This window comes from Bubalus kerabau, chromosome 22, assembly GCF_029407905.1.
Source record: "Bubalus kerabau isolate K-KA32 ecotype Philippines breed swamp buffalo chromosome 22, PCC_UOA_SB_1v2, whole genome shotgun sequence".
Taxonomy (NCBI): Eukaryota; Metazoa; Chordata; class Mammalia; order Artiodactyla; family Bovidae; genus Bubalus; species Bubalus kerabau.
Window position 1 is genome coordinate 48,744,867 of NC_073645.1, and position 26,351 is coordinate 48,771,217.

The window sequence follows — 26,351 nt, forward strand, 5'->3', positions numbered from 1 at the left end:
CATAGCTTCCCACTCCAGTATTCTTGCCTGGGAAACCCCAGGAACAGAGGAGGTTGGCAGGCTACAGTTCATGGGGTTGCAAAGAATCTGACATGACTGAGCGACTGACACTTTCACATCCTTAAATTATAATTGTCTTGTGTTCACTGAAATTCTACCTTATTGCCAAAATTATGTTTTTCTTTTCAGTATTGACTAGGGTTTTTTTTTTTCAATAGAGATAGTGTCTGTAGCAGAAGTTCATTCCTGATGAGCATAAACAGTACATTAGCTGTGTTTTGCCAGTTGTGTTTTCTTCACGTAATGGGATATTAATATGACTGCAAGTGAGAGTTGTGTAGGCCAACGTCTTTTCCTCGAGATGTTTTGGAGTCTGTCTTCATGCCTTAAACAAAATCATTTCTCAACATTGTCTTACACAATGTCTTTAGTCTGCAAAAACCAATGCATTCAACTTGTGGTTTTTCTGTTAGAAAACAAACATAAAGACTCCGGAAAGGCCCAGCCTTGGTGAGGGCGGCAGGCTCAGTACAGCAGTGGGCAGCAGCCTGTGTCCTGCAGGGACTGTCCCCTTGCATTCTCAGCACTGCGTTTGAGTTGGTTATTTTATATCACATGCCCAGGCGCTCAGTCATGCCCGACTCTTTGCGACCCCTTGGACTGTGGCTTGCCGGGCTCCTCTGTCCACGGGATTTCCCAGGCAAGAATACTGGAGTGGGTTGCCAGTTTCTCCTCCAGGGGATCTTCCCAACCCAGGGATCGAACCCAGATCTCCTCTGTCTCCCCCATTGCAGGCAGTTTCTTTACTTCTGAGCCATCGGGGAGGCCTTTATTTTATATTATTTTATCTTAAAAAGTAAGAGTCTTATTCTTAAGCAGGGAATAGCCTCTGGGGAGAAGCTGCCAGGAGCGGCTTCGCAGGCCTGCTGCTGCTCTGATTTGCCTTCTTGGAGGTGGAAAGGCTGGTCTTCCTTTCATGGGCTCCTAGCTGCCTTTCTGAAGCTTTTGTTTGTAAATCATTTCATGGTAAATGTAATTGAAAATAATGAATTCAGCTGCACTGGGCATCAAGGATGCCTCTAGAAAAGTATTGAAATATTTAGCTGGCGAACATTTCCAAATAGACTTGGTTTTTCTGTTCAAAAAGTGATGTTGGACACCTGATGTGATGGGTGCATGAGGGAGACTTGAGTCCTTGCTGGGAGGAACTGATTGTCGTTTCCCGTTTCCAGTGGACCTGCTGGGGCTCCTGAAGTGGCGATCCAACACCAACCTGCTGCAGCAGAACCTGAGGCAGCTGATGAAGGTGGACGGCGGAGAGGTGGTGAAGGTAACACGTTGTCCTAAAGTGTAGGAACAGGGGTAGGTGCGGCCTCCCAGGACAGAGCCGCGCCTCCAAGATACGGTGGGTTCGGTTTCACATTGCGGTGGGAAAGCAGGTCACATGAATGATTTGGTTCCTCGATGCAAACCGAAGGGATGCCCATGCCCTGCTGTAGTCTTTCGAGTGTATGGTAGCATCGTGTCAGAAAAGCTAGCTACGATATAAAATGGGTAACCAACAGGGACCTCGTGTACAGCACAGGGGACTAAGCTCATTATTTTATAAAAACCTGTAATGGAAAAGAATTAAAAAAACTATAATATATAATATAATGTATTATGTACAATATATAGTACATATATAATATATATGTGTGTTTATATGTACATGGATATATATGTATGACTGAACCACTGTGCTGTACACCTGAAACGAACACATTGTAAATAAACTATACTTCAATAAAAACAACCCCCCCGATAAACCTTCCAAAATTAAAAAAAATCATGTCCATACCTTAATTAAAATACCTTGTTGAGAGAAATGCCGTCACCCTAATCTTCAGTGGTTGATAACCCTTTTGCAGTAGTCGTATCAGAGATCGCTGATCACATCACCACCACAAATATAGCAATGAAGAAGCTGGAAATAACGGGAAAATTATCAAAACGTGACCCAGAGACACCGAGTGAGCGAGTGCTGTTGGAAAAATGGGGCCGATAAACTTGCTGGATCCAGGGTTGTCACAAACCTTGGGGTGGTAAAAACCAGCACGCCTGCCAAGTGCGATGAAACACGGTCTGCCCATGTGGGGCTCTGGCTCTGACCCCTTAAACCACCAGCATCTTCGGGATGTTGACGCATACCTCTAGGAGGACAGTCCTCCTTGGACCCTGGTCGGGGAGGGTGGCCTGGCTTCACTGTGAGGGAAATGGTCTTTGGAATCAACTGAGTCTAGGACTCTGGGTTCTCGCTGTGGGGCTACCGTAGTTTGAATAACCTCGTTTAAGCCTCGCTTTCCCTGCCATAGCCTGTGTCTTTGCTGGGCTTCCCTGGTGGTTCAGACAGTAAATAATCTGCCTGCAGTGCAGGAGACCCGGGTTCAATCCCTGGGCTGGGAGGATCCCCTGGAGAAGGGAATGGCCACCCACTCAAGTATTCTTGCCTGGAGAATTCTATGGATAGAGGAGGAGCCTGGCAGACTACAGTCCATGGGGTCACAAAGAGTCGGACACGACTAAGCTACTACCACACACACTTTCCCTGCTGTAAAATGGACAGGACCAGAGTGCCTTGTTCAGATGATCATTGTGGAGGCTGCGTAAGGTTCTGGCCCTGGGAGGTGGTCCAAGAGTGTCACGATTTATGGTCATCACTGTCCTGCCATCCTGGCTCTCGACTCACCCAGAAGCCCTGTCGTTGATGTGGAGAACTGCATGGTGTGTCCGTGAAGTCGCAGTCTTCAGTCTTAGCTGCTTTCCCCCTCTGCAGTCTTGGTTTATTTCTTAGCCTCTCACAGAGCAAGCTCTGGAGCAATGCTGGATGCCCTCCTGAATCTTCATCTGAGATTGGACAGTCAGACTGGTGTGATCGGAGGTCCCTTGGAACGCTCAAGTTCGGTCCTTGTTGGCACTTTTGGTATTTTCTTAGGCTCTCCTTGTCTCCCGTCTGCTCGGTGACTCCTCCTTGTATGGAAGGCAGTGCCCGTCCGTGGCCACTGGGCTCCAGCCGGGCTAGTGGCAGCAGGCGGGCCCCCCTGAGCAGGCTCCCAGCTGCCAGGTCTGCGCTGCTGCCTCAGTCCCGTACCCTCCGTGAGATGCTTGCGGAGGGAGACAACCTTATCTCTCTAAAAATTAATTACTTCAAATGGTTTCAATTAAACAGCAGTGTGGTTAGCTTCAGTATAAATTAATTCGGTGGCATTGCTCTCCTAAATTCATTGTATAACCATTCAAACATATCCTTGCTAATCTTCAAAGTTTAATCATCTTTTCCCGGCCCTTGTCTTCTTCTCTGGGCTTGGACAATGTTAATTGTATTTTAAACTTCCCAGGGTTCTATGAATTCCCTAATTCAGATGAAAACTGGCTGAATAACTTCACAGTACTTCTTTAAAAGACCCGCAGTTAATGAAATTGTGTCCTCTTTCATTTTGCGGGCCCTGTATCACGTCAGGGATTACTTGTATTTCTGTTGAACTTTTGTTACACTGACCAGGGAAAATCTAGAGCCATCTGGTTTTATTGCCTTCCTCTGTTCCTTTTAGCTGATCTATTATCATCTCCTATTATTCATCCCTGGAGGTGATTTTTCACCTCTGTCGTGACCCTTCCTGTGTCCACTGGAACTGCCCAGGCCTGGAGGACCTTTCTGGCCCTTACCTGCTTTGCCTGAGTTTATTCTTTCCAGTCACCAGCATGTCTTAAATACCCTTAGGCCTAGAGTGAAGAACGGACTCATCTAAGGACCACACGGGGTCCCAGCCTACATGGGGCTGCTTTCCATTATATGGAAGAACATTTATAGGCTGTGCATCTTATTCCACTTATTTAAGACCCCCCTTTTGTGTATTTGTAACTTTTCTCTTAAGATTTTTTTTTTTTTTTTTTTTTTGATGTGTACCATTTTTTTTAGGAACTCTTTAGAGGAATTAAAGAACTTCTTGATGAGGGTGAAAGAGGAGAGTGAAAAAGCTGGTTTGAAACTCAACATTAGAAAAACTAAGACCATGGCATTCAGTCCCATCACTTCATGGCAAGTAGAATGGGAGAAAGTGGAAGCAGTGACAGATTTTCTTTTCTTGGGCTCCAAAATCAATGAGGACAGTGACTGCAGCCATGAAATTAAAGGCACTTGCTCCTTGGAAGAAAAGCTATGACAAATCTAGACAGCGTATTAGAAAGCAGAGACATCACTTTGCCGACAAAGGTCCATATAGTCAAAGCTATGATTCTTCCAATAGTCATGGACAGATGTGAGAGTTGGGCCATAAAGAAGACTACTGCTGCTAAGTCGCTTCAGTCGTGTCTGACTCTGTGCGACCCCATAGACGGCAGCCCACCAGGCTGAGCACCACACAATTGATTTTTCTGAATTGGGGTGCTGGAGGAGACTCTTGAGAGTCCCTTGGACAGCAAGGACAGCAAAGCAGTCAATCCTAAAGGAAATTAACCCTGAATATTCATTGGAAAGACTGATGCTGAAGCTGAAGCTCAAATACTTTGGCCACCTGATGCAGAGAATCAACTCATTGGACAAGACTCTGATGCTGGGAAAGATTGAGGGCAGGAGGAGAAGGGAGCGGCAGAGGATGAGATGATTAGATGGCATCACGGATTTAATGGCCATGAATTCGTGCAAACTCTGGGAGATAGTGGAGGACTGGGAAGACTGGTGTGCCGTAGTCCATGTGCAGAGCTGGACACAGCTTAGCAACTGAACAACAGCAACATTTTTTAGAGTCTTTATCGATTTTATTACACTATTGCTTCTGTTTTGTCTTTTGGTTTTTTGGCCTCAAGGCGTGTGTGACCTAAGCTCCCTGATCACGGATTGAACCCGTACCCCCTTGTATTGGAAGATGAGGTCTTAACCACTGGACCACTGGAGAAGTCCCTGTGTATTTGTAACTTTCACTGGAAAGATGACATTGCCTGATAGACTGTTGAAAGTATTTGGTCATTGGAAAAAGTGACATTGCTTGAAGAAAATATTTGTTCATATGACAATGGCGATCGTGGTTTTCAGTGGATGGTCTTGGAGAGAGAGTGGGAGTCAAAAGCAGCCCTTTCGTGGCCTTGGGTGAGGGCCCACCCTCAGGACACTCCTGTCCCTGAAATGCTGCAGCGATCCAGGCCCTGGCCCCTGTTTCTGTGTCATTCATCTGGGTGGGGCGGGTGGATCTATTTCCTCGAACTGTGCCAAGCCAGGGCTTGGCACCTGGTGAGTCTCTTGGCAGGAACATTGGGCTTTTAGCAGATGGCATCAAGTTTTGACCTTTGCAAAGCTTTTACAATCTGAAAATGATGGGAAATGATACAAACGTAATGAATGTGGTGCAGGATTAAATAATTACGGAGCTGACAGAACCACGGATGTCTAGACCAGAATGCCTCCTGGTCCGGCTGGTTTCATTCCCCTGCCCATTTCTATGTGACACTTCCTGGCACGGAATAGGGGGTCGGAGGCACAGTGGGACAGAACGAGGATTTTATGCCTGATGGGTCTCGTATTGCTTGCTAGGTCTGGGAGCTTGTCGTCTCTTGGGAAGAAGAGCTTTGTTAGTTGTTCAGTCATGTCTGACTCTGCGACCCCATAGACTGCAGCCCGCTAGGCTCCTCTGTCCATGGACTTCTCCGGGCAAGGATACTGGAGTGGGTAGCCAATCCTTTCTCCAAGGGATCTTCTGGACCGAGGGAGCCATCCCGGGTCTTCTGCACTGCAGGCGGGTTCTTTACCATCTGAGCCACCAGGGAAGAGCTGTGGGACCCTGAATGTGCAAGCTTCCACAGCTTGGGGAGCTAAGGGGTGAGCTCTGGTGGGAGGGCAAGTCTTTGGTTTCTCAGTCTCAAGATCCTCTGGGGACGTGAGAGGCCCTGGAGTTCTGTGTGTGGGCCGAGCAGCCGAAGAAGACCTGGTCCAGGGATCTCACACAGCCACTCCTCTGTCCTAGCTGTGGGACTGTCTCACTTGCTCCTTGTGTTCTTAATAACCATGTGATCAAGACGTAGTTCACATACCAGAAAACACCCTTTTAATTCGTACAGTTCACTGGTTTTCAGTATATCCACAAAGTTGTGCAACTACCTGAACAATCTTATTTCAGAACGTTTCCTTCACCAGAAAAGAAACCTGTACCTGTTGGCCATCACTCCACTCTGCCTGCCACCAGCTGTCTTTATAGATTTGACTATTCCAGCTACTTTATGTAAATCGAGTGACAATATATAACATTTTTTCTTATTGACTTCTTTTCCTGAGTACAACGCTTTCAAGGCAGGTGGTGGCATGTATCAGAACTTCATTCCTTTTTATGTTTAAATAATAAATACTGCACTGTATGGATATGCCACAGTTTATGGGCTTTCCCAGGTGGTGCTAGTGGTAAAGAACCTGCCTGCCAATGCAGGTGACATAAGAGACAAGGGTTCAATCCTTGGGTCAGAAGGATCCCCTGGAGGAGGAAATGGCTACCCACTGCAGTACTCTTGCCTGGAGGATCCCATGGACAGCGAGCCTGGCAGGCTGCAGTTCATGGGGTTGCAAAGAGTCAGACACAACTGAGGTGACTTAGCATGCAAGCATTCCATTCATTAGGTGATGGACGCTTGGGTTGTTTCCACGTTTTGACCATGGTGAATAAAGCTCCTCTGAATATTTGTGTCCACATTTTTGTGTAGATATACATTTTCCATTCTTTTGGTTTCATACCCAGGAATGAGATTATTGAGTTGCATGGTAAATCTACATTAACCCTTTGATGGATTGTCAGTTGGTTTTCCAAAGCCATTGCCTCATTCTACATTTCTACCAGTATATATATCAGGGCTCTGGTTTCTCTCTGCCTTTCTCATGCTTAACTGTTGTCCATCTATTTGATGAGAGCCACCACACTCTGGATGAAGTGATAGCTCACCCTGGTTTCAATGTGCAGATCCATAGTGACTTCACGATGAATATACACACACTTCATTCCCTTGTATGGTCACTAGTCCACCGTATGGCATTTTGCCCTACCCCACCGACAGGGAACTCATTACTTCCAATGCAGTCTTTTTAGTTCATCTTAAACTTCTTTCTAGGGAGAATAGGGGAAGGATTCAAAGATAATTTCTAGTGTGACATAACTTTGAAGTCTCCTAATTTTTTCAAAATTATATCCCTAGTATTTTGTCATGCTATGCTGTAATATTTATTTGGTGACATAGTAGGCTATAATAGGATTTCTAAATTACTGTTACATAAATTAAGCACTTTCTGGCCCTTTGCTCTGTACCCCAGTTTCAGAATCACATAGCATCTGTATTTATAGAAGATCCTTTATTAAACTAGAAATTTGTCCCTTTGTGGAACTGCCCACTCACTAGCTCAGGTCCCACCCAGGGTGAACCGGATAAGTCAGATTCAATCTTCCTGGGGTTGCTGTTGAACTCCTGGTCTTGGTGAAAACCAGGAGAAGGGTTGGAGAGGTCCCATGGGGGGTGGGGGATGAGCTCTGTGCATTTCCTTGCTGCGCATCCTCCACTTAACTTAGGGTGGCTTGTCTTTGTTTTGAATTCACTCATCTCAGATTTTTGTCACATGTGTGTTGTGGCCGTGAAGAATCAGTAGGTGCTGTTTGGGAGAGCTGGGTGTTGGGAGTTCTGCCAAAGGTGATCGTCTGGGGAGAGTTGGAGAGTTTATATCGCCTGTTGACTTTTTGTGTCCCTCCAGTTCCTCCAGGACACCTTGGATGCCCTCTTCAACATCATGATGGAGAACTCGGAGAGCGAGACCTTTGATACGTTAGTGTTTGATGCTCTGGTAAGGGACCTTGACTTTGCATCTGCTTAGAAATTACGGGGCTTTCATGTTGCAACCTTTGCAGCTGGGGCGGGAGCCGTCAAAGTAACCTTGAAAGCGTTTTCAGTTGTAAGCCCAATCAAAGCAAATGAATTGAGAGGTAGAAAGTTTCTTGCAATGTAGCGCTGTAGTTAGGGATGTAATTGGCAGCGGAAGAAGAGATAAACTGGCTGGCCAGCCTGTGTCTGAAAATGTTAGCGCTCAGTTGACTCGCACAGAGGTGCAGGTGATTCAGCTGAAGATTCCAAAATGGTTTGCATCTCTTTTGCTAATGAAAATATTAATTTAACAGGTATTTATCATTGGACTAATTGCTGATAGAAAATTTCAGCACTTTAATCCTGTTCTGGAAACCTACATTAAGAAACACTTTAGTGCAACCTTAGCCTACACGTAAGTTCTTTTTTGTTGTTTTAAAACCAGTTCTTCTTTTTGTATCTTTGTTAAGACTCTTTTCCGTGTACTTTTGCCTATGGGTCTACATTTCCCTTCCCCAATGGTGAGTTTACTGGGATCATTTTTATTACTGTTTTCCTCTTAACAGGCCTAAAAATCTTGGAAAAGATAGGGGATGCATTATAGGATTCTGGAATAAATTCTTGTTCTTCTCTACACCTTTCTTTTGTCTTTGAGTTGTTCCCTCTATGTTTGATGAAATGGATATATGGATACAGAGTGCTTGCCACACTGCAGCTTTCTCACAGCCATTTGATGAATGAATGAATGGATGTGGTCTTGTCTTGAGATTATTGGTTATTTAGTGTGAATATTAATAAAATTCAGTCTTATACTTTTCAGTCTATTTCTTCACTCTTTATTTTTTAAGGTTGCAGGTGATTTGTTTATTTTTGCTCTGCTGGATTAAGCTGGATAAAATAATTTTTTTTTTCTTTTAAAGTGGTTTAGTGATGTTTAAAGAGCCAGAATGTTAATGTTGTTCAGATAAAACATCTGCAGGTTTGGCAATTATTTTTAAACTTCATCTGGATATTGTCTTTTAATACTCCTGCATTTCTTTCTTTTTAAAATTGTTTTCTTTACATAGTTGTTTTTATTGAAGTGGCATTGATTTGCAAGTTGGTGTTAGTTTCAGGTTTACACCAGAGTGATTCAGTTATGTGTGTGTGTATAATATATACATATATTCCTTTTCAGATTCTTTTTGCTCTTTAAAGAGTTCCTCTCCTTTGTTCCAGAAGCTTCAGCTCTGACTAACTAGGATTCTTACTCCCCACCCAGCTGTTCTGCACTCACCCAGCTGCTCCCTACCTGGGCCCCTGTCGGGTCGAGTAGGGCTCCCAGGGGAAGGTGTGGAGCCTGGTGTCAAGGCCACAGCCCTGGGACTTGCTGCCACGGCTTGTGTTGCCGCGGTCACTTGGCAAGCTTAGGTTGCTTCGCGTCTCTGAGCTTCAGCCTTCTCATCTGCACAACAGCACGGTTGTAGGTTTACTTGAGAATTTTAATAAGTTCGTAACATGTCAAGTGTTTGGAATAATCCGTGGCACTCAGCACCAAGCGGTAGTTAGATTCTGTTATTATTAGAATTATTAGGGCGAGTTCCTCGTTCTCTCACAGTGGGATTTATTGGCACTGGTTCGGACTGTTTTCTGTGTGAGCTGCAGTGAAAAAGAAAGGTTTAATATTTTAAAGAACATTTCACTTAGATTCCTTAGAATGATTCCCTTTTAGGGCCAGGAACTTGAATCGAAGTTCCCATCTGTGTCTTGCCCCTACTTGGGTCAGAACCTGTTGTCCCTGGCTGTGGGAACTCAAGGTCAGCGGGCCTGTCCCTGAGTCTTGGATTCTTCTGTATCTGCAATAGTGCTTGTTTATTGCAGGGCTGCGGGTGGAGCCCCACGTGGCAGGAAGCAGGGGTGTGCTTAGGCACGCAGGGCAAGCTGTGACAAGCCTGGTGCTTGCTGGCTAATCAACCTTTGTTTAAGACATTCAGTTCTCTCTGTGGAGAAGCCCAGTTGGCCCGCACTTCAGAGGGTTCCCTGCAGACTGCTGGTCGGGTGGCACCATCTCGCTATAGCAACCAAAAGGAGTCAGTGCAGGGTTCATGGGGGTGGCCTGTATGCTGCTCTGGGTCCCATGTGACCTCCTCCGGTGTCACCTCCACCATCCTCCTTTACTGAAACTGGGCCAAACAACTGTTCTCAGATTAGAGTTTTTACTTTCATTTTAGAAAGTCAAAACGGTGGCAAGGTCACCGTGCTGCAGTCCAGGTCCTCTTTCTGGTGTCCCCTTGCCCTTATTCTCAAAGGGGGAAGCATACCTGGGGAGCATTGGGCAGGTTACTCCATGGAAGACACAGAAAATACCATCTTACTGTTAAGTTACGACAGGATGGAGCCAAGAATCTATATCCTCTCGTCCAGTCTGTCATCTGCAGAAAAAATTTTAATTTCAGAAAATAAGTGTTCTTATCTTGTTTTGACTAACCAGCAACCCCAAGTGGTTCTTCAGCCGTTGGAATCTGAGCATTTTGCCTTGAAATGCCAGAGGAGATAATTGAGGTTCACGCAGTTCTAACGCAATCAGGAAGGCTGCCTCTGCCCTAATGAAGTGTTTGCAGCGTTCTCCAGCCCAGGGGACATTCTAGTACCAAGCATCATCACAAACAGTCTCTCCCCTCCCCTGCTTGGGGGGGAGGTGGGCGGAGGCTTAGATTAGATTCCCATCCAGGCAGTTTCTTTACCTCTTTCCTTTGATAAATGTTGAGATCTGGAGCCTTTCTTTGCAAACAACTCTGAGAAGAAATTAACTATGACTAGAGGCAATGGGTGTTACTTCTTAGCCTTCTAAGTCACAGAGCAGGTACTCACTGCATGGGTGGTTCATGGGGCAGAGTGACCAGGGCTGGTCCAAGCCAGGAGGGAGGGAGGCGTCAGCTTTGGGGACGGTTCTTCCCCAAAACCAGCAGGACGTGCTCCTTCTGTGCACAGACCTGCCTTTCCCAGAGCTGGTTCGGGCCTCCTCCCCACTGAACCGATGCCGCATTGGTCTGGTCCTCTCACCTGGGGCCGAGCAGTTTTGGTCTTTCTATAGTTACAAGTGGTGTGATGGGTGTGGATTCGGGTCCTGTGACTTCCTGATTTATTTTCTGATTCTGGGTCATGCTTTCCTTCTTTTTGTTCTTTCCTTTGACTGAACTTTTGGAAGGATTTCCAAAATCTGTTTCTATGGAATGAATGTGAAAAGTGAAAGCGTCAGTCGGTCAGTTGTGTCTGACTCTTTGCGACCCCATGGACTGTAGCCCACCAGGCTCCTCCATCCATGGGATTCTCTGGGCGAGAATACTGGAGTGGGTAGTCATTCCCTTCTCCAGATGGAATGTATATTTCTTGGGCTATCAGTAGGTTTAAGAGAACAGGGTGTGTGGGGCTGTCAGTTTGGGAAAGTATGTTGTTAAACTGGGGGAAACAGCTTTTATGCCAGGACTTGAGGGGCTCTGCCGGGCCTCGAGAACCATCACAAGACCTGTAAGGGTACATACCTTCCCAGGGTCGGGACCAGGGGAACCTAACGGGAGGGGATCTTTCTGGCCTCGCTTCTTCAGGACACACTGCCAGGAAGGCTCCTATGACAGCATTGTGAGGTTTCTCGAGTTCTTCATCTTGATCAGTGTTAGAAATGATTTCACATCCTCTCAGTCGCCCCACAGCCTTTTTATTGTGATTTATCAGTAAAATCGTTTCTCTTGGGTTCTTCCGAGGTCATCCACGAGCCAAGCTTCAGTTGCTCTTATGAGTGACTTGTAATAATCTCAAATAACAAGCTGGTGCACACTGGCTCATAACTTAACGAGAAAAGCTGTCAGTACCTTGGCAGGTTGTTGTTGTTGTTGTTTATGAATATTTAAAAGCCAGAAGGAATTCTTGTTGATTACTGAAAAAGTTAGGGGGTGGAGACGTTTGGTTTGGGGGTAATTTTGTTGGTTGTTGTCATACAAGTTTTACATATGTTGCTAGTTTTTGAAGTTACAGTGTAGCCAAATGCACCAAAAGCTGAAAATACACTGAAGTTATTTAATTATTCCTTTATGATTTAAAAGGCTTGACTTGAAGATTATTAGTTTATGGGCCAGTAGTTAGCTCCGTGGTAGAGAACCTGTCTGCCAATGCAGGAGATGTGAGTTCCGTCTGGATTGGGAATATCCCCTGGAGGAGGAAATGGCAATCCACTCCAGTATTCTTGCCTGGGAAATCCCATGGACAGAGGAACCTGGCATACTACTGTCCATGGGGTCATAAAGAGTCAGACATGACTGAGCATACATGCATAGTGGTAGAAAATGTAGACATTTGGACAGAATTAAAAACTGATTATTACTCTTACTGCCTCTATCATTTGAAAATAGCACTCAATTAAAAAAAAAGAGCATTATGAAAATAGATATGTCTGTAAAGAAAACCCCTTTGATTTCATTGTTGAGCATTGGAATGCTAGATCACCCACCGAGTCCTGGGCTTCTCCAGCTGCAAATTAGGGGTAAAACTGAACACTTGTCATACAGTGTTGCTGTGGAGAATAAATTATATAATACTCTTAAATGCTGAGGATGACATCTAAAATTTAGAAAGTGCTTGTTAAATGCTCAGATCTCGCTCCTCTGAGAGTTGTTTTATAGCTCACTTTTAATCTGTTTCGAATACATTTCACAAATATGCACATACTGATAATTTGTGAACCCAGCTAAAAAGAACCCAAATACCCACTTGTATATTTCTGCCCCAGTTAAGAAATGAGATACTGTAGTCATCTGAATTTGTTGATGTGTGTTTCCATTCCAAACAGGAAGCTGACGAAAGTTTTGCGGAACTACGTGGACAATGCCGAGAAGCCGGGAATAAGCGACCAGCTGTATAAAGCCATGAAGGCTCTAGAGTACATCTTCAAGTTCATCGTGCGCTCCCGGATCCTGTTCAACCAGTGCGTGTCCCCGTGCCGGCTCTCCAGAGGGCTGGGAGGAGACCCTTTTCTTCCTTCCTTCCTGCATCTTCTCCCTTCCGCTGCCTCATTCTTCTTTGCCTTTCTCTCCTCCTCCCCTTCTTTCCCTGCGGTCTAGCAGAACACGGCAGTTAACAGACAGTAATCTGGGCTGGAGCTGTCCACGTTCACCCTAACTGCTCCCCAGTGGAGTAAAAGGCAAGCTCTCTGAGTTTGAATCTTGAGCCCTGAGTCTGAACTGTGTGCCTGTGAGTCAAACATTGTCTCCTGAAAGTGTTGGCATTTTATCCAACGCAGTACAGACTGAACACCCAGAGTTCTGCAGTTCTTTTCAGTGTTATTTTACAGAGGAAAAAAGCCCCTTGAAGAAAACACAAAATTAAAACAAGCCACATCAACAATAATAAACAGCAAGGTAAATTGGGAAGATGGTGGGGCTTCCACCCTCTTTCCTTCAACTAGAATCATGTTTTGTTTCTAGAGAGAGGTTCCTATACACGAAATGGCCTTGTGCATGGACATTCAGTGTTTTAACTTAGGGATGTGTTTCATGGCTTATCTGGGCAAATTTATGAGTTGTTTTCGAACTTTAAAGTGGATTGGGGTATTTCCGATCCACTTTAAAATAATGACTTCATCATTTTATAGAGAACATTATTTTTTTTCCTAGATATCTATAGATGAAAGAATGGGGCTAAAATAAATGAGGTTTCAGTTGGTCCACAATGTTTAGCTCTGAATGCAGAGAGGAGAAGCCAGGGTAGGTGGGGTGCTGGGGCGTTGAAGCCGACTCAAGCTGCTGCTGTTTGCGGAGGCGCCTGCTTAGGGTGCCCTACAGTGGGTGATGCTGCTTCTTGTCAGTTTTGGGAGGGTGATGTTCTTGTGTGAGTCCTAAACACAGAGATGGAGTTTAAGAATCAGTGTCCCTCTGATTCACAGAGTACATGTCATCTTTAAAAGCACAGCCCTCTTGAAACGTATCCGTGAATATGGGGAATTGAGGGAGCGTGGACCCAGGTCGGTACCTCCTTATTGACTCTTCATTTTGTTGGCCTGAAGTCGGCTTTCCACAACAGCCAGGGAGAGAGGGGAGGTATTCACGAGCCAGCCTCGTGTACCCTGTGGGGCGCGTCAGCCGGAGGAGCAGGAGACTGAGTGTAGAGCTGTAAGGGCCACAAACGGGGTGTGCCCTCCACTCGTCAGTGGCCACAGCCCCTGTGTTGCTGGACAAGCATGGCCAGCGCTCTGGTCACTCTACGGTTCCTGTGAGTTCAGACCCGTGAAGGCCGTCATGCTCTGCTCCTTCACTGAAGAATACACTCTTTTCCTTTCCTTATCATGGATAGGTGTCAATCTTGATGAGGGTCATGAAGCTTTCTGTTTTTGTCAGGGTGAAACCTGTTGATGATTTTCTCACTGTCAAGGTGTGAAAGATGACTAAGAAAGTAGGGTTTTTTTTTTTTTTTCTGTATTTTATCATATTTTTCAGTAAAATTGCTCTACAAAAAGGAACTTTTTGGAAGCCCATGGTATGGACCTAACAGAAGCAGAAGATATTAAGAAGAGATGGCAAGAATACACAGAAGAACTGTACAAAAAAGATCTTCACAACCCAGATAATCATGATGGTGTGATCACTGACCTAGAGCCAGACATCCTGGAATGTGAAGTCAAGTGGGCCTTAGAAAGCATCACTGCGTACAAAGCTAGTGGAGGTGATGGAATTCCAGTTGAGCTATTCCAAATCCTGAAACATGATGCTGTGAAAGTGCTGCACTGAATATGCCAGCAAATGTGGAAAACTCAGCAGTGGCCACAGGACTGGAAAAGGTCAGTTTTCATTCCAATCCCAAAGAAAGGCAATGCCAAAGAATGCTCAAACTACCGCACAATTGCACTCATCTCACACGCTAGTAAAGTAATGCTCAAAATTCTCCAAGCCAGGCTTCAGCAATATGTGAACCGTGAACTTCCTGATGTTCAAGCTGGTTTTAGAAAAGGCAGAGGAACCAGAGATCAAATTGCCAACATCCGCTGGATCATGGAAAAAGCAAGAGAGTTCCAGAAAAGCATCTATTTCTGCTTTATTGACTATGCCAAAGCCTTTGACTGTGTGGATCACAATAAACTGGAAAATTCTGAAAGAGATGGGAATACCAGACCACCTGATCTGCCTCTTGAGAAATTTGTATGCAGGTCAGGAAGCAACAGTTAGAACTGGGCATGGAACAACAGACTGGTTCCAAATAGGAAAAGAAGTTCGTCAAGGCTGTATATTGTCACCCTGCTTATTTAACTTCTATGCAGAGTACATCATGAGAAATGCTGGACTGGAAGAAGCACAAGCTGGAATCAAGATTGTTGGGAGAAATATCAATAACCTCAGATAGGCAGATGACACCACCCTTATGGCAGAAAGTGAAGAGGAACTCAAAAGCCTCTTGATGAAAGTGAAAGTGGAGAGTGAAAAAGTTGGCTTAAAGCTCAACATTCAGAAAACGAAGATTATGGCATCCGGTCCCACCACTTCATGGGAAATAGATGGGGAAACAGTGGAAACAGTGTCAGACTTTATTTTTCTGGGCTCCAAAATCACTACAGATGGTGACTGCAGCCATGAAATTAAACGATGCTTACTCCTTGGAAGGAAAGTTATGACCAACCTAGATAGCATATTCAAAAGCAGAGACATTACTTTGCCAACAAAGGTTCGTCTAGTCAAGGCTATGGTTTTTCCAGTGGTCATGTATGGATGTGAGAGTTGGACTGTGAAGAAGGCTGAGCGCCGAAGAATTGATGCCTTTGAACTGTGGTGTTGGAGAAGACTCTTGAGAGTCCCTTGGACTGCAAGGAGATCCAACCAGTCCATTCTGAAGGAGATCATCCCTGGAATTTCTTTGGAAGGAATGATGCTAAAGCAGAAACTCCAGTACTTTGGCCACCTCATGTGAAGAGTTGACTCATTGGGATTGGGGGCAGGAGGAGAAGGGGATGACAGAGGATGAGATGGCTGGATGGCATCACTGACTCGATGGACGTGAGTCTGAGTGAACTCCAGGAGTTGGTGATGGACAGGGAGGCCTGGCGTGCTGCGATTCATGGGGTCGCAAAGAGTCGGACACAACTGAGCGACTGATCTGATCTGATCTGATCTTGCTTTTATTTAGAGGCTTCCCTGGTGGCTCAGATGGTAAAGACTCTGCCTGCAATGCAGCAGACCCAGGTTTGATCCTTGGGTTGGGAAGATCCCATGGAGAAGGGAATGGCTACCCACTCCAGTATTCTTGCCTGGAGAATTCCATGGACGGAGGAGCCTGGTGGGCTACGGTCCATGGGGTTGCAGAAGAGTCAGGCAAAATCTTGCTTTTATATGTGTCCCACTAATTTTAAGTCTTTGATTACTCTAAAATAACATTGACACTAAGGTGAGAGGATGAACTTGAAAGAGTGGAACAATCAGGTGGTATGGATTATGTCATGTTTTATGTGAAAAAATTTTCATCATGTACAGTTTGTGATCAGTATGGCCCTGGTCAGGGATTCATTGATGCCCGTCATCTCCTTTTCAAACACACTGCTGATTTTCCTTCTCATTCAGAGATTAATAATGAAAAGAAAGGTATGTTCAAGGTCAGTGTGTTCCTGCTATTGTTGTAAATGCTATAATCTTTTACAAAATAATGCTGCTTAGAAAAGATTGGGGTCACCCAAGTGGACCAGTGGCAAATTGTTTCTCTCTGTTTCTCCTTAATCTCTTTCAGCCTGAAAATACAAATGGTGTGCGATCTTGGGACCATGGTCTTGTAAATAGCACTGAGTTTGATTGATCTTCTCGGGGCTAGCAGTATGACTGGCTACATGTTACAGAAACAGATGAGGTTCGCTTGTTTCCCCCACATGGCGTGGAACCCAGAGGAAGAGTCTGGAGCTTGTGCACTTGGTCTCTGCTTACTTATTTCATCCTTGGCTCCTTCTATCTCTCTGCCCCACTGTCCTTAGGAATCTCTGTCTGTCTCATGGCCCCAAAGAGGCTCCTGCTTCTCCTGGTGTCAAGACCTCACTGCAGGCTGCAGAGAAGGGAAGGTGGATGTCAACAGCTCTTTCAGTTACTTTCCTTAAGGAACATTGTCCCCACTGCCTACAGTGGCTCATGTGCTTCCCTCCTATTGGCCAGACTGGTCACATGACCATCCTAGATGCAAGGGAGATGGGAAAGAATTTATTGATGCTGGTGGCTCAGATGGTAAAGCGTCTGCTCACAATGCAGGAGACCTGGGTTCGATCCCTGGGTCAGGAAGATCCCCTGGAGAAGGAAATGGCAACCCACTCCAGTACTCTTGCCTGGAGAATCCCATGGACAGAGGAGCCTGGTAGGCTCCAGCCCATGGGGTTGCAAAGAGTCGGACACGACTGAATGACTTCACTTTTCAACAAAATCAGGTTTCCTTTAGTAAAGTAGTGAAGAAGTATATATTGAATGGGCATTGACACTCTTTCTCATACCTTTAATCAGGAATTCCTGTTACCTGCCAGCGTAATATCCCTAACTTATCTCAGGTTAGTAACGCAGTGCAGTGGGTACAGAAGTGTCCAACTCTTTGCAACCCCCTGGACTGTAGCCCACCAGGGTCCTCTGTCCGTGGAATTTTTCAGGTAATAATAGGGAAGTGGGTTGCATTTCCTGTTCCAGAGGATCTTCCCGACCCAGGGATCAAACCTGCATCTCCTGCATTGGCACAGGGATTCTTTACCACTGCGCCACCTGGGAAGCCCAAGTCCCAGCTTTGTAAATCCCATGTAATTAGGCCCCTGACAGCCTTTCTTCCTCGTTAGTTTTGGGGTCAGTCTGTGAGACTCATGTCTCCACTCTCTCTTTGACTTTGAGCCATTGAGCCCTAAGTGTTGCACAGGGTGATTCAGTCTTGTTGTGTCATGGAAACGGAGCGGAATACCGAACAGATCCTTGCCCGTGACCTCGGCAGTGTTTTATGTTTGGACATCCTTAGGAATGCCTTTGTTTTGGCTCTCGGCCGCACGGTGTTGGCAGAAACCTTGGTCCTGGTGCCGGCCTTTTTCCTGGAGTTGGGGGAGCCAGGCTTGATCCCCAGCTGAGTCTCTCTGCTGGGTTCATGTGTTTGTGAAGAGCTGAGGCCGTTCAGGACAAAAAGTGCCAAGAGTTGAGAAGGCTATTAGAGCAGTTGCCAGAAGACTTCATGAACCTTCCAGGATCCTTGTCCTGATATCCCTGACCTCATCTCACCAGACACTGTCCCACCAGAATCCTTCCTTTCCAAGAGCCTAATGGGCTTTGGAGCCCTGACTGTCCCAGACTTTTAAAGTATATTGACCTTAGTTTCTCTCTAGTTTCTTAAATGTGTATCTTGGCCGCCTTTATGATTCTTGAGGGCAGACAAGGACATATGTTCCTTTCAGAACCTAGAACACAGTTGTAGTTGCATTGTATAAATATGATAGTGCTTAAATTTTAATCTGTAGTCTGAGATTTCTGAGAAGAATCTATGATAGGAAAAAAAAACCAGGATGTTGAAATCACAGACATGGGGCTAAAGTCTCTCAATTGTTTCTTGTCCTCAAATACCCTCCACCCAGAGACCCATTTTGGTAGTCCTCATTGTCTTCACAAAGCATTACATTGACATGAAATAATATTCCTATTGTGTATATACTGTTTAGGGGAAAAGCCGTCCTGTGTCCCGCCCAGTTTTCCGGGATGTTTGATTCCTAACAAGTTCTGAGCAACTCTGACGCATGGTTTTTTCAGGGGTGAGGGAGAAAGCAAACTCAGGTTCCCGTTTTCTTACCTGCAAAGCATCTATTACCTTGAGAGAAAAACAATTGTGCTCACAGCTGGAATCAAGTGTGTTTTTCTATTTGCAGTTGAAATAAACTTCGGAGGTCTTTTGTTTTTCTTCTCCTTTCAAACAGGTATGCTGTGCTTTCACATAATGTAGTAGCTTTGTAAAATTCCACGTTAATTGACAGTAATTACTCTTCTGGAGAAGAAAGGGGTGAAACGTTGGAGATGAAGATATTGAAACTAATCCTTGTCACCCCACTTGCTTTCTCACTATACAAATCCATACTTTGTTTGTTTGTTTAGAAATGAGAACAGCATTTTTAAAACTCTGGTCCAAAAACATTTGGTTCTTGGGGAACCCACGGAGAGACTCCTGACAGCCAGGGGCACTTCTCCGCTGGTTTGGCTTGTCTGTGCTTTCTGTGTGGGTGGATCACATTAGCTGGAAAGCCGGAAAACAGACGCAGCCTGCACGAGGCTGTCTGAATCCAGTCACTGAAGCTGGTTATTGCTGCCTTCTGCCTGTCTCACCTGGTGTTAGCTTCCTGAATAGTCACTGATCATGAATAAGTTGTAGATCTGTCATTTTGGTATCATTTCCTCAGCCACAATTGTAGGATGTGGTTAATAAACAAAGGTCAAGCTGTTCCTCGTTAATGGGTACTTAACAACGTTTAACTAGAGCAAGGTATGATGACTAGGCTTTGTCTGTGTATTTACCAGTCGCCCTCTGAGTCCTTTCCTCTTACCCACCTCAGTGTGGGTTGAACAAGGGACTCTTGGTTTATTCATCTCTAGAGACCTCGCCTTCCTTACAGAAAGGGGCTCCAAAGTGCTTGCTGTAAAATACTACCATATATATCTTTTAAATGGTGGTTGGCAGCAGAGGAATTAATAATTAAATTTTCATTCTTGAGGGATTCCTAGTGGAATATTAAATATAAGACCCATGAATTGTACCTTGTAGATTTTGAAGCTGTATTATTGGGGGCATGCAGATTTAGAACTGTGATCTCTTTGTTGTGAACTTACTGCTTAATGTGAAAATGTTCCCTTTATCTTTTGGTTAGTATTTTTGCAGAATACCATTTCCCATTCTTTTACTTTCAACCTTCCTGTGTTCTTATATTTAAGGTGTGTCTCTTATACACAATATAGAGTTGGTTTTTTTTTTATTTTATCCAGTGTAAAAATCCTTTTAATTGACTATTTAGTTCATCTATATATAATACACTCAGGTAACATATTAAGTTTATATCAATTGTCTTTCTATTAATTTTGTTTTGCTCATCTATATTATGCTTTTTTCTGCCTTCTTTTGTACCAATCAAAATTTTCTTTTCCTCTCCCATTTTCTCTCTCTTGTGTTATTATTGTTATGCATTTCAAGTCTACAAATACCCTAAGCTTCATAAAGCATTGCTATTATTGTTTTGTATAGTCAGCATTCATTCGATATGTTTTATACTTATCCTTGTTTTTCGATCTTTCTTTTAATTTTATGTTTCTCTATAGAATTATTTTCCTTAAGTGCAGAGGAATCATGTAGTGTTTCTTTTGGTATAAGTCTGATGCAGGTTTTGTTTTATGAAAATTGTTGGTTTCATCTTTGTTTTTGAAGGATGTTTTCATTTAATAGAGAATTCTAGATTGACAGCTGTTTTCTCCTTGTAGGTGTTCTTTTCTCTTTTGGTTTCCATCATTTCTGGTGAGAAGTCAGCTTTCAGACTTACTGCTACATCTTTGAAGCTAATGGTGTCTTTAACAACTCTTTTCTAGCTATGTTTGCCATTTTTCTTTTTTTTTTCCTGTGGTTATTAGCAGTTTTACTATGGGTTGCATAGAAATGTTTTGCTTTTTATCTACCCTACGTTGGATTCTGAGAGTTTCTTGAATTTTGGATTGTCGCTTGTCTTAGTTTCAACAAGTTCATGGCCATTATCGCTTCTAACGTTGCATTTGTCAAACTGTGCCTGTCATTCTCTTCTGTAACTTCAGTTACATGTATCTGAGCTCTTCAATATGTCCTATGTATCTTAGCACACGTTTCTGTTTTCTTTCTCTTCTGTTTATTTTCCTGTTGATTGTCTTCCATTTCACTGATTCTAACAATGTCTAATCTCAATTTTACCCATACAATGAATTCTTTATTTTAGATATTGTATTTTCGTTTCAGAATTTTCATCTTTTTTTATACATTCATTTTTCTAAAAGAATTTTTTATCTTGCCTCCTGTTTTCTCCATCTCTCTATTTTCCATATTTCCAGTTTTCTATGTTTTCCATCTTTTCTGTTTTACAGTATAATGCTATAATGCTTATATATATTTTAACATTCTTGTGACAAGATGTAACTACTTGCTAACTACAGTATCTTGACCACCTGGGTATCTGTTTCTGTTGTCTTTTCCTTCTTTAATTTGGCCACATGGTATTTTGCTGTGTTTAGTAGCTTGTTTGAATATGGGACTGTGAACATATACAACTGTCAAAGCCCAAGGTGATGTGATCTTCTTCTAGAGAGGACTGATCTTTTCTAGACAGAGAAAGTGGACTGAACGCTTAGGCTACAGAGGCTGTGTGTAGCCTTTGTAAGCCTCAGTCTTATGCAGTTTTCCTTTGGTTTTCCAGGGCTTTCAACTGAGAGTCTGCTGTGTTATCTGGGCCCTTCTCCCTGGCATTTTTCAAACTGAGTTCTTTATCTCTGGAGACTGATAAAAACTCTACTTTGCTTTACAGATGTTTTCAGTTTGGTTTTCAGTCCCCTGCCCATTGAGCCTTAGGAATTGGCAGATATACTGGGGCAGAGGGGGTGGAGGAGAATGGCTGAGTATATGCTAGAAACTTCCCCAAGTATTTGCACCAGTCTGCCGAACTGTGCTTAATTTTACCAGCAGGCAGAAATTCATGACTTCATAAGTGTCGTTGTTGGGTACTGTTTATACAAGCCCCTCTTTGAAAGTCTTTTGCAAAACAGATACACTAGGTTGCAATTCCCCATTTTAGACAGACTTTGTTTCCTTACAATGGAACTCATTTAAATATAAGATTACCTCTAGGGTAATTAATTATCACTTAGTTTACAAAATTTTCCATTGTACACAAGTTTTCAGGTATGGTATACTTTTAATTAGGCAGAAAGCTAGTCTATATTAATAAAACATCTGCGTTGCAGCATTTTAAAATGCAAATGTGTTGGTTTTTAGTAACACGGCAGCTTGAAGTATCTGCTAATAAATTATTTATAGATGAAACTTATTTACAATTAGCAACATGTATTTGCATGCATGGAACCAATGTACAACTTCTTTATTATCCATTTATTGAATATGTTCTACCTTTTGAATGTTTTCCCAGAACCACCAATTCTATGATGAAAGAATATCATTCAATGATAATATAGTATCATTACTCTGAGATCAAGTAATTTTTTGCATTTATTCTTACAGTGTCATTTTTGAATGATTCTGAAATCATGGTAAACTTGTTGTCTTTGTGATAGTCTGTTATGTGACATGGGTTTAAGAAACACGGGCAGGATATACCCTGAAATGTTAATGATGAGATCTCTGCGGGGCAACATTAAAGCTAGATTTCTCCCTTCTTCCTTCCTCTCTGTCCTCCTTCCCCTTTCTCTCCTTCCCTCCCTTTTTACTACATTTCTCTGGTTTTCAGACTTGTAGAATGTAGACAAAAGACAATAAATAGAGTGACTGAAGATCAGCTTCTTCAGCACAGAGGCAGACCTTCCTAGCTGCATGGTCCAGATGATATCCTCACTGCCAAGTCCTCTCCCTTGTTCCGTGGACGCTGAGGATGTTCTGTCCTGGTCTACCTTACCAGCCCAGCAGCACCTTTAGCGTCTGTGGACTCAGGAGCAGAAAGCGGCCGTGTGCCGTGTGCCTGGCCCACAGATCTGTGTGTTCCTTTGCAGGCTCTATGAGAACAAAGGAGAGGCTGATTTCGTGGAGTCCCTGGTGCAGCTCTTCCGGTCCATCAGCGATATGATGAGCAGCGTGTCGGACCAGACCGTCCGGGTGAAGGTAGGCCCTCGGGTGTGGCAGCGCCGACTGCATGCGGGCCGCTCTTAGACGCGGGGTTCCCTGCGGGCCCAGGAAAGCAGGGACTGCGCGTCCTACGAAACCTGGACTTCCCAGGAGTGGCTTTGCCATGACCGTAATCGTGGTGCCTGTATTGGGATTCTCTTTTTTTTCTCTGTAGCTGCTCTTAAATTTTGCTACCATTGCTCTTGTTTTTTTTTTTCTTTTATTAAATTTGATTGTTTAAAATTTGGCTGCGCCGCTCAGCATGTGGGATCTTAGTTCCCCAACCAGGGATCGAACGCATGCCCCCTGCAGTTGAAGCGTGGAGTCTTAACCGCTGGACCGCCAGGGAAGTCCCTGCCATTGCTCTTTGTCTCTCCGTGGGGAGAGGGTCTCAGTTTCCTCATGGAAGGGTGGGGAAGTGGATGAGAACAGTGTTTTTGTGTCTGTTGTCAGGGCATCTCAGTATCTGAGCGGGAGTGGGAGGCTGAGGCTGTAGGGGCCCCAGGCATCCGCCAGACCTCAGGCGAAGCTGTGCCCATAGTGGTACGTCTTTGTCCTCCAGTGAGTCGGGATCCAGCCTTCCCGTGGTCCTGCTCTTCTCATCACCTCATTATCTGTTCTTGCCCTGTGGTCTTCTGTGGGATCAAGATGCCTTTATCCCAAAGGTGGGGTCTGGGTGGTCTTCAGGACATGTTAGGGGTAGAGGTGCCAGGGGGCAGGGCATGGGGGAAGCCCACAGATCAACCCGGAGCCCACACACTCCCTAGCATCCCCCTTTCTGGAAATTTCCATGTGGCTGACTTACTGTGGAAGAAGCCATGTAGTCTGCATGTGTTGCCCATGCTGATTCCTTCCGAGGACAAGAGTCTTCCAAATGATTAACTCGTAGCTTTCGTTCCACTGCTTCCTGAAGCCTGCTGTGTTCTCATGTTCCTCTTTGAATGTTCTTTTAATGTGTCATTTCAGAAAGCATCCTTATGGCTATTGTCTTAAAACTGTTGTGGGAAAGTGATTTTCCAGCTTTTAAGTCTCGAACAAAGATGTCCGTGTGCTCAGGTGTGTGTTGCATTGCTGTGACCGGGGGAACCAGTGTCACTTAACGTGAGGAGTCATAACGATCCTTTCATCTCAGAGGTGACGCTGCTGTCTGGAGGAGCTGTGGTCCCTTAGCATCATTTCTGTCGTGATGTAGAGCTGGTGGTCCACAGAGAACGCTGCATCGTGCCTATTTTCAAGTTGTGGCTTAATTATTTTGGCAACTTACTGCCTGAAAGTGAAAGTCACTCAGTTGTCTCTGACTTTTTGGCGACCCCATGGACAGTAGCCCGCCAGGCTCCTCTGTCCATGGAATTCTCCAGGCAGGAATACTGGAGTGGTTTGCCATTTCCTTCTTCACAGAATCTTCCTATCCCAGGGATTAAACCCAGGTCTCCTACATTGCGGACAGATTCTTTACCATCTGAGCCACCAGGGAAGCCCAACTTATTGCCTAAAGCTGCCTTATTGTTCTGAGGTTAAAATTAACAGTGTGTTTGGTACATTTGCTCCTAAATCCTGTGGCATTTCGGAAAAAACAGAGGCTGGGAGTCTAAGAATAGATACAAATGACAGGAAGCCCAGAAATTCTTTTAGATTTTTGAGCCCAGAAATTCTTTTAGATTTCTAAATATACTGTTAGATTATTAACTTTGATTGGGCTTGACTTGTGTCTGCCCACCTCCCTGGATGTCAAGACATTTAGTAACTGTAGACTTGGAAGTCCTTCCTTTGGTGGGTGTTTTATTATAAGACACGGTGAATTCAGTGACGTTTGTGTGTTGATGCAAGGCTTACATCTGCAAGACAGATGACTGAGTGTTGTGTGAAATGTTGCCACCCTTCTGCTAATTTTGTATTTTGTTCTTTCACAATAGGTGCTTTCTCAGCTTCCCAAAGTTAAGAATTCCCATCATGGGATCCTGTTTTTCTGTAGTTTTTAACTTTCTAAGTTTTGCTCTGTGGAAATGGAAGTACAATTGTGAGTCATCTCACGTAGAGGAATTATGAAAAAAGCCTTTCTTGGGGGTTAAACTTTGTTTCCTGGGGTGGCCCTGGTTGGCTGCTTTGATCTAGGAGGTGATCTGCAGGCACCCATTTGTGAGTCAGAAGGTCAGCGTGGTCCATGCCTTCCTGGTGTCGTTCAGGGTGACTTGATGTGACCGCTCTGAGCTCCCTGCTGGCACCTCCTCAGAACTGAAGCCACCACTTCAGTTAGGAGTGAGTCAGGAGGTCAGCCTGGTCCCTGCCTTCCCGGTGTCGTTCAGGGTGACTTGATGTGACCGCTCTGAGCACCCTGCTGTCACCTCCTCAGAACTGAAGCCACCACTGACACCCACCTTCTGGATTCAGGTTAGCATTTTACATCTCAGTAAAGGGGGAGGCAAGAGAAGATTCAGATCATAATTAACTTCAGGAAACACACGGAATCCGCGTGGAAGTTTCAACATATATTTAGTCTAAAAGCTTCTGTCTGCACATCAGATGACCCCTTTCACCTGCCAACAGCCGTCCCCAGACATTCTCTGCAGGTGCTTCGCGGAGCCCTCTTGGCCATCACACTTCCCCGTGTCCTCCTCCCCGTGAGCTGACCCTTGGACCTGTGGCCAGTGTCTTCTGCTTCTGTTCTCTGCTCCACCCCCGTGTGGTCACTGTCTGCCTCTCCTCCAGGTATGCCCCAGTGACCCTTCACCTGCGGCCTCTCCAAGCCAAACGTGGTCATTGCCTTCCATTGCTGTCTCTTCCTCTGCTCACCATGACCGTGACTGCGCTGAGCCAGGTGCTCAGGTGCTCTGGATGACGTTATGGCAGCCCCTCTCTGTACCCTCTATGCCCTCGGTGCTGTGCCTGACCATCTTGTTCCCTGACTATATTTCAGCGTTTCCCCAAACTCACATCCGGCGATGGCCTTTTTCTCAGGAAGTCGTGATGTTCTCCAGCTGCCTGGAGAAATGGGTCAGCTTCCAGTTTCTGCTTCACAGTCAATGCAGTCAACTCTCCTAGCCTTTGGTTCTTAGGAACACAAGTAGAGCATCCCTCTGGATGCCCAGAAGCCTCTGGAAGGATGGATTCCAACAGTGGCTAGAAAGAAGCATGAACTCCAACGGCTGGAACAGCCACAGCTGATGTTCACTGATCACTTGCTGTTCTGAGTGCTTTCTTATCTTTAGCATCTTGTGTGATCCTTAAGAGTAACCCTGTTCCACGGTATGGTCATGGATTTTAGATGAAGACACCTAGAGTTATTAATGAACTTGCCCAAGGTTGTGGGACTGGGTGTATGGATGATGGAGGCCCAGATTGCCTGGTTCCAGAGCCACATTCCGTTCCCCTAGAGAGTGTCCCTGGGCACCAGTGATCCCATGGATCAGAAACAGGACCCATGACCGATCATCCACATTGACAGATAGCAGGTCTGGATCATATCCTCTAGGGCTGTAAAGACGTCAGCTTCACTCCCCATGGAGCTTTTCATTGAAATGGATATGTCCTAAGTTTTGTTTTGGGGGGCAGTGTAAAGCAACTAAAAAACTTTGACACCGTGCCCTAGACGTTGGCTTTGTCCGAAGGAGGATAAAGGCAGTTCAGTGGGGCTGGTCCTGAGGCTTCCTGAG

The 26,351-nt window shown here is 44.7% G+C and overlaps 1 protein-coding gene across 6 annotated transcripts in view; it reads left to right on the forward strand.

Moving 5' to 3' along the window:
- The window catches only part of DOCK1 (dedicator of cytokinesis 1), a 560,005-nt gene that overhangs the window by 108,422 nt on the left and 425,232 nt on the right, over window positions 1-26,351 (forward strand). For all 6 annotated transcript variants that reach the window (XM_055560921.1, XM_055560923.1, XM_055560922.1 and 3 more), the window contains 5 exons: window positions 1,233-1,330; window positions 7,757-7,846; window positions 8,178-8,278; window positions 12,686-12,820; window positions 22,590-22,698. In XM_055560921.1, the coding sequence (XP_055416896.1) occupies window positions 1,233-1,330; window positions 7,757-7,846; window positions 8,178-8,278; window positions 12,686-12,820; window positions 22,590-22,698 (533 nt within the window). The remainder of the gene's footprint in view (window positions 1-1,232; window positions 1,331-7,756; window positions 7,847-8,177; window positions 8,279-12,685; window positions 12,821-22,589; window positions 22,699-26,351) is intronic.